This window comes from Watersipora subatra, chromosome 5, assembly GCF_963576615.1.
Source record: "Watersipora subatra chromosome 5, tzWatSuba1.1, whole genome shotgun sequence".
Lineage (NCBI taxonomy): Eukaryota > Metazoa > Bryozoa > Gymnolaemata > Cheilostomatida > Watersiporidae > Watersipora > Watersipora subatra.
In genome coordinates, this window is record NC_088712.1 from 62,863,834 (window position 1) to 62,872,276 (window position 8,443).

Here is an 8,443-nt window from a genome sequence, read left to right on the forward strand (position 1 = left end):
GATCAAGTACCACAGTGTTTTCTGTTTTTTGTAGGTGGAGCTAGTCCTATAGGCAAGCTGGCCTCCTATATTAAAAGTTGATGTGTCAAAGCATTCTGATAAGTAGAAAAGTAGAAATTTGTAATATGAAACCATTCAGTTTGGCAAACAGATAAAGGAAAAACCGGGTACAACATGTCAGGTTGACTTGACTGCCTACGCATAGTTAAACTTCCTCAAGGATGATTTCCTCAGTTGAGCCTTTGACACCGGCAGAATCTGGTTCAGGAAGAGACTCAACCTTTGTTTTACATTGATTAGACCCTTTCATGAATATAGAGAAGTTGACAATCACCACGACAAGCACTATTCCTCCCGCTGTCGCAAATGTACTAGACTGTAGATTGGTATTGTATTTCCTTCTCTCAACAGTGCCTGCCTCCTGCATAAGATTGAATATAAAATATTTGAATATCTCATCAGACCACAAATAAATATGGGCAGTCAGGTTTAAGAGTTCAAATACAATAATTCCCGAAAGCTTATAGTTCTCTTTTACAAAGAACAAATTATCTAACAAAACTTATTCAGCAAGTCTGTCTGGTTATGAGGTAGGATATAAGTTGAGTGTGTGTGCGCGTGTGTGTGTTTGTGTTCATGTGTGCATGTGTGCACGTGTGTGTTTTATTTTATTATTTAGTAAAAATATAACATTAAACAAAAATACATAGAGCTGCTACAATATTGTTTAAATAAAAAAAGATTGAATGAAAGCCTAATTCCTACATATTAAGTTATGATGAGACCTACATGCGCAGTAGTACTGCAGCTAGTTGAGGTCCTGAGCCCACAGAAGTTGGCATAACTTGACAATAGAGACAGCATTCACTGTTTCACTTAAATTAAAGAATTAGGCTAGTCTTGGTAAATTCAGGTTTAACAAGTGGCTCTTGACATCTCTTTTAAACCATAACTGCCACGAACAACTTTTATCGTATTTACTAGGTAAATCAGACATGCTGATTCCGATTTTGTAATCAAAATAAAGATTAGGCCACTAACTTTCAGAGTAATAAAGGATTTTTTATAGCGTTTTAATATCGGTCTCGAAAACAACACGATCGGCATAACAAGCTCCGCCCCTAAATACGTGATGTAACCTAGCTTTTTAGGAACAGAAGTTACGTAGAGATGTTTAGACCGATTTAGAATAATAGAGATGGGTGTTTTAAAATCTAATAATATCTAAATCCAGCTTTAAAAATAATATCAATCTTTCCTGAAAGGTAGATAAGCTATTTAGCATTGCATATTTAAAAAGCGCGATAACAACGCTAGCTCGTGATAAAACCGCGCTTTTTGAGCTCATTTTTCTCGGCGTCCAGCCCATTTAAACGTCATGTAACAAGCTGCGAGCAATTTTAAATAGTTTATATCCCTTTCATAAAAAACTGAAATTATTTTACAGGCTGGATTTAGATAATAATGGGTTTTAAGACACCCATCTCTATTATTCTAAATCGGACTAAACATTCCTAACTTCCGTTTCTGAAAAAGCTAGGTTTCGTCACATATTTATGGGCGGAGCTTGTAATGCCGATTGTGTTGTTTTCGAAACGGATATTGAAACGCTTTAAAAAAGCCTAAATGACTTTGAAGGTTAGTGGACTAATCTTTATTTTGAGTACAAAATCGGGATCAGCGTGTCTGATTTACCTAGTAATTACAATAAAAGTTGTTCGTGACAGTTATGGTTTAAAGCTACCTATTATTGTATCTTTAGAATGTATGTATGGTAATAGGAGCTAGAGAGAGCGTTTACAGTGTAGATGTTCATTTATTGCTTGCTGGCTATATAATAATCTTGTTTACTAAAATACATAATTCATCACACCTGATCTTGTGGTCGCTGCTGTCAGACTGCTGGTGACATACCGGAGACATATTAGTTGATGACAATAATAACTATTGTTAGAATACAACGCCTACTAAGTGTTGAAATTTTACGTAAGTTTATTGGTCGACTCGTCCATTGTGATGGAACTCTGTATTCAATAGTTTTTTGACTGGAAGCGGTATCAAACATTGGTGCTGGTAGACTGGTTTTCAAAAATCTAGTTTCATATTGAAGATCATGTTTACGGTGAAAGCTAAAAATTTCAATTCAAAGACACACAACTGTACACAAAACATAAAGATTTAGGGTTTTAATCTTACTGTTATGATTGTAAACCAACTATTCACTAACATTGCCCTAGCTAGTAAGCAGTGTCATGAGCCAGATTATAAGGCCTAGCACCATACTCGGCCTTATTTACACAACGGTAGACTTTTCTACAATATTGGAAGCTATTTGCCGGCAGCTGGTTATTTATGATGATCTGAGCAATCCTTCAAAGATCGAGTAGGATGTCTGATTGGCTTACTGCGAGCAGAGGCTGTGCATGTTTTTAAAAGCCATGTTGCAAAAGCACCGGCCCTGTGATCTTGGCTGAAGATGTCTGAGTGCAGTGGTAAGGAAACCTCAACAATTGGAGATATGCCCAGTTGCAGTTTATGGTTGGATGTCATTCTTGTCACTACCAGTAGCATTTTTTAGGAATTAAACTGCAAAGTGTTGTTTGCCAGTCTTACGTTGTAGACCACAATCTGTCTACTGCTCAAATCAAGATAAAACTGATGCATATTGGTATATGTTTCCATGATATGGGTGCTGGGCAAGCTTGTTAACACCAGCTAGATGGAAACAGCAAATATTCGCCTGTCAAGCGAGTTTTATTACTCACAAACTTTTATAGAACCTTTCATGCATGCGAATGATAGAAGCCGCTCTTGCGAATGATACCCCAGAAAGTTCAACGCAACTCATTCCATTTTAAACATTTTCACATTTCAGTCATTTTTATTTCGATTTGAGCAGTTTCGAAAACTCTCATGTTCTGAATGCTGCTTAGCGTGACAAGACTATGCCGCTAACTATTGACAAATAGTACAAAACTAATTGCCTTTTGTTAACAAAACGATCAGCGGTAGTCCGCTCCATGTGAATGTTCATTGAAAAACTTATCGCGCAGTAATTCAACAAGCAAACAATTCTGAATTTGCATAATGATAGCCATGGGACCATTGTAAATAAATAAATGGATTTTGTTCAGCGATTTAATGATAAATGCTGCTTTATCATATCTGATCTCGCCTTTGCCCTTGGTTAGTTTCCCAAGACAATAAAATGACAAATAGCAGTTACTCAAGTTTAACTTCAAGCAAGTCCATTATCACAGCATGATCAAACACATAAACATTTTCATTAAAGTTATCAGTAGTGGTGAACATGCATGCTGAATCTGAATAAATACTACCCAGTTTTTGCGCCCCCTAGAATAATTCTATAACGTAGAGTCAAATATAGTCTACCAGTCATCAAACAAGAGAGCAGCACAATGCAAAGATTTTTCTTTATAGATGAACTTGCACATTCTAGTAGGTTTTATCTGAAATTATCAGATTTTTTGTCTTTTGCGATTCTTTTTTATGGTTGAGGTGATCTGATTGCCCAAATGTTATAAAATTAAAACTGACAAAAGCGAAAGTATGATTATTGTATCAATACTTACACTTTGGAATAGAAACCAACAGAAGAGAGACGTGTAATGCGGCAACTTGAATGCATTAGCCAATACTTAACTGCAGCATTAATTCAGCACATTTTGTTCTTCTGAGCATTTGAACTGCGTGCAAATTCTTTCAATTTTACTTTTGAAACATTCTGGTAGTCAGATCATATCAAACATCAAAACAATTGCAAATGATAGGAAATATCGATACTTTCTGATAAAATTTACTTTGTTCAAAATTAAATTTTGTTCAAGTTCATCTTTAAACATAAAATGCATTTAAAGCAAAGTCTTATTTTTCTCTCAATAATTTTTCTCTCAACTGGCTGTTGGCAAGTTATGAGAAAACAAGTGATCTGATAATACATACGGTTGAGTATGGTAGCAAAACGGGTGGATCGACAGTTTCTCCAGCTGCACTGGTCGGTACTCCAACAGTTTGTGATACAGAGGCTGGTGAATTGGTAGCAAGCGTCATTGAAGCGGTGGTTGTACTGGTAGTACTCTGTAACCGTGTGGCAGATGGAGTGGTTGGGGCGGTTGATTCTGTTGCATTAACTGATGTTGAGTCTGCTGCTCTGCTAACGGTTGTTGCCGTACTACTACTTGCCGAGGCAGTGCTTGTACTTGCTGTATTAGTGTTCCTGCTCGTGGTACTAGCATAGGCTGTTGAACTTGTGCTAGAGGTTGTTGTAGGTATAGTAGGTGTGGTGAATGTGGTAGGTGTGGTGGATGTGGTGGATGTAGTGGATGTAGTGGATGTGGTAGTTGTGGATGTAGTAGAAGTCGTGGATGTTGTAGAGGTTGAGGTAGATGTGGAAGTAGATGTCGTGCTTGTGGTGGTAACAGGAATGCAGGAAATTGTTATTTGGTTAGCATATCCAATCTCTACTGCCTGCGGCACACATACAAAAGTCAAATTTTCCTTAGTTACCAATAGCGCGTCCGCAGTTGTGCTCGCATTTGTATCACTCTGGTTGGCCAGGCAACCAAGCGGTACCAGCTGAATTTGAGCAGATGTGTTGAGAATATCTGTAGTTACTTCCATGGTGTTGTCTGTTGTGGTAGCTGTTGTATCAGTTTCAGTCTTTGCTGTAGTATTAGTGTCAGTCTCTGTGGCTGTTGTTTTGGTTTTTGCTGTTGTTGTTAAAACTGTCGGCCGGTTTGTGCTAGTGAACTGTTGTTGGGGAGTAATCAAAGAGTTAACCACAAGAACCCACAAAACAGCAGCAAACTGAACACAAAAGAGAGCTATGAGCACTACACACTGCCATGTCCGCATTTTAAACTCATGGCGTATATGTAGAAAAGAATGGCTAATATTTTCAAAATCTCAAGTATATATATATTGGTTTGTTTGATATTAAAAGCCGGTTGTAATTGATGTATTGTAGAGTGAGCTTTTCTGTCAGAGTAAAGTATAATGAAACCATTGTTGTTAAACAAATATTGTACCAAATGCTGCATTTAGTACGAAAATAAAAAATCCTTTATTAGTTGTAAGGTATTCAACAAGGAGACAATAAGCCCGTAGCTTGGTACCCTGGTTATCGCTTCCATACAACAAAACCCTTCTCAAAGGCGTTGCTGACCGTTTAATTGACAGTTCCAAGCAACTTCCTCTGCCCACAAACTAATGCTTGTACAAGAAAAAATGCCAGTAATTTACAAACATTTTGAAAGACAATATGCCCATAGCTTTGAATTCATTGTTTTAATACAGCGAGACTATTTTTTTAAAGGTGTGATTTACTGCCCAATCGACAAAACAACTTCATTTGCTCTCAAGCCACGGCTTGTGCATGAAAAATGGCCGGTATTTTACACATAGTTTGAGTGCATCAGGGCGCTAAAGAGAACTTCAATAACACTGTCTTCATGTATGCATTCACATAGATACATATTCTTTCACTTTCTCAGTGTCAGGAATTATCACGATTGCTCATAAAGGTGAACATTTCAGGACTGGTCATGGCTTATTTTTAGAATGCTTTTGATACTGACAGCTGTGGATGACAAGCGTTAACAGGTGAGCATTACCCCCTTCTCACTCTGATATTCACTATGTTTTCATGATACGAAGTACTTCGGTGTTGCGCTCTCTCCGGTCATGGAAACGGGGTCTTCGCACTGAAATCACTGAGCACTGATCAGTGCGAAGCCAGTGCAAATTCGCAGCAAGGAAACGGCAATTGTGCAGTGGCTGCACATAGCTCTCATGCCGTGGAGGCAGATTCATCGAGGACCATAAACTAGTGCAAAAGTTATCCCGCTTATCTTTTTTTTCTATTCTTCCGATCTTCTTTCACTTAAAGTTAATTATGGTCTGCACCCACGAGGATGATGAGGTGATTACTTTCCTAGACTTTGTTATCGATACCAACACTTTTCGAAAAATAGGTGGCAAGTCCTAAAGTAACATTTAAATAATATATTACTTGAAAAATACTTATTAAAAATATATTACTTTGTAAAAATTGTGTTGAGGGTTGTAAAAATTTGTGAATGTGTATTGTAAATAAAAGTATAATGACGACAAAAGCATAAAAAGACCGTTTCTGATGTTCGGTATACATGATCGATTCCATGTCTCCATCCGGCGATTCGATTTATACAATTTCTTTTCTGTGGCTAATTTGCTGAAAACCACTGTGCAGCATGTAAATGTACAATACCCTCGACTTCACTTTGGAGGGGCTGCATCGAAGTACTGCGCATCATGGAAACATAGTGAATATCAGATGCGCCAAGTGAAAGAAAGATTAGACACTCTTCCAAATATCTAGAAAGAGCGTCTAATCTTTCTTTCACTTGGCGCATAATAACAGAAGATATAGTTGCTAGATGGGCCTACTATAATAGCTGAGTAACACAAAACCTTTTCGAATGTCACACATTGCCACTCTAAACCGAGTTGCTGTCAAAACACACAAAACTCCTGTGCCCATTATCAGTTGGATAATAAAACAAACCAAAGGTACCTGCCACTGCTTATCTGCAGTTTAAAAGGCCAGCACAGAACTTAGCTATTTCTAAGAACTACTTACACAGGATGGCTTGTTAATGCGCTTTTCTGTAGGCTGATTCAGCCCCCAAATATTACAAGTTCTTTGTGTCACAGTTTTATATTAGAAGGTTTTGTAGATATATCTGAGAACAGCTTACGCTATTTATTATGTAAACCATACCTATATATATATCTTAGTGTTTGTTTGTCTTTATGTTGGTCTTTTTTGTTGGTAACTTTGTTGGTCTCTCATTTTCATCCTTCTGCCCTGTTACGGCGGTTAAAATGTAGCGCGAAAAAATCCACTTTGCAGAGGATTTCCACTTGTGACATTCAAATCGCAAGCCTACAAACAACCTGCCTAACCACTAGAATAATTATTACCTAGTGATACTAGAATATATTATTACTAGACTGATATTCAAGCAATGCCGGCTATTCATCTAGTTTATATATAAAGACTAGGTGAATGCCCGGCATTGACAGGATACTGTATCTTGCTCGGCAATTTCGAAATGGTCTGTCGTGCCAACAGGCAATTTTAACAACAATTTTAACCAAAACTGTTGCTGTACTATCGTGTAAGTTATATTTTATGATATTTTTACTATAAACAATTTTTAGAATTTTAAATTTTAGCTTCAAAAGCAATAGTAACTGTAACTGTTATTATTAATTCAACATACCATTGGTTTTTTGGTTTATCAATTTTTATTAATTGTCCCACGACCAAACAAGAGTGAAACGATTGATTGGGAGAATTATGATAAATGCACATGTGCACACAACTCCTGAAAAATTATCCGTTAACGGCCGTCACCAAACCCTTGCAACGAAATCCTATCAACAAATTTAACTAGTTTTCAGTAAAGTCGTTTAAGTATAATAATGATACAAAACGCATATAAACCTATTTAAATATGTTACCAAGCCTTTGAAAGGTTACCGCAAATTCCTAAAACTAACCCATCTGATCGGATTATACATAAATAGACAGATTTATTAGGACGAAAATCATCACAAAACGCTTGAAAAGCTTCGTTTAATAAAAGTTAAGACCGGAAGTTGAAACGCCGAGCAACCGAGAATAGAACGATAAAGTCTCGCCACAAAAAGCTTGAACAGCTTGGTTTATTAATAGTTTCGACCGACCTACGAAACGCCAATAAAGCCGTGCGACAGATAGTATAACTGTTTACTGTGTACTGTTTGAGGCGTAGACCAATTTACAGGTACGAAAATGTGGTACACAGTTTATCAGCCTACGTTTTTGTCCAATTATCGAAGGTTTTTCAAATTATATAGAACATCAGCCAGATTTCTTTACATCTTATCTACAAGGTAGGGCGTTATAAACTGATGGTACGTTTAACTCACCGATGCTTGTAGATTTGTATTTGTAGAATTGTAGTTACTCATATTAATGCAGATGCCATGGCCATGGTCTTGTTGAATGATGCTTTACTTGACTCGCTGATATAGTCTCTAATAAAATGTGTATATTTATAATCTCTAAGTCAACAGGCGTTACTACAACGCCCTTTTATGACAAGAATATTTCTTTATTTCACTCCAGTTTGCATAAAACTTTCAGACGCGTAAATGCCAACGCCTGCTCTCTGTTACATATCGCTGTCAAAACCATTCTACATTCATCACAACACAACCAACTTTCAAACTGTATATTACACATCAGTTTGCCGTTTAACTTTTAATATTGCATTTCAGAGATATAATAAACATATTTCTTTATTGTTGGCATTGTTGTTGTTAGTTAAATTACGTACAGTAGGTTAGGTCTACAGCTTAAATTAATATTTATTTTATTATTGTTGTAAAACAT

General features: G+C 36.8%; 1 protein-coding gene across 1 annotated transcript; it reads right to left on the reverse strand.

The window, feature by feature from the left end:
- Positions 1 to 205: 205 nt before the first annotated feature.
- On the reverse strand, positions 206 to 4,792 carry LOC137396888 (uncharacterized). Its single transcript, XM_068083191.1, has 2 exons — positions 3,964 to 4,792; positions 206 to 421 (listed from the first exon to the last, which is right to left on the reverse strand). Exons 1-2 carry the CDS (start codon positions 4,639 to 4,641, stop codon positions 206 to 208), a joined length of 894 nt encoding a protein of 297 aa, XP_067939292.1. The 5' UTR covers positions 4,642 to 4,792.
- Positions 4,793 to 8,443: the final 3,651 nt, after the last annotated feature.

Coding starts and splice junctions, on each gene's coding strand:
- LOC137396888 (XM_068083191.1), bottom strand. CDS start 4,641: ATGGAAGTAACTACAGATATTCTCAACACATCTGCTCAAATTCAGCTG. Junction 422..3,963: donor TTTTGCTACCATACTCAACC/GTATGTATTATC, acceptor AATCTTATGCAG/GAGGCAGGCACTGTTGAGAG.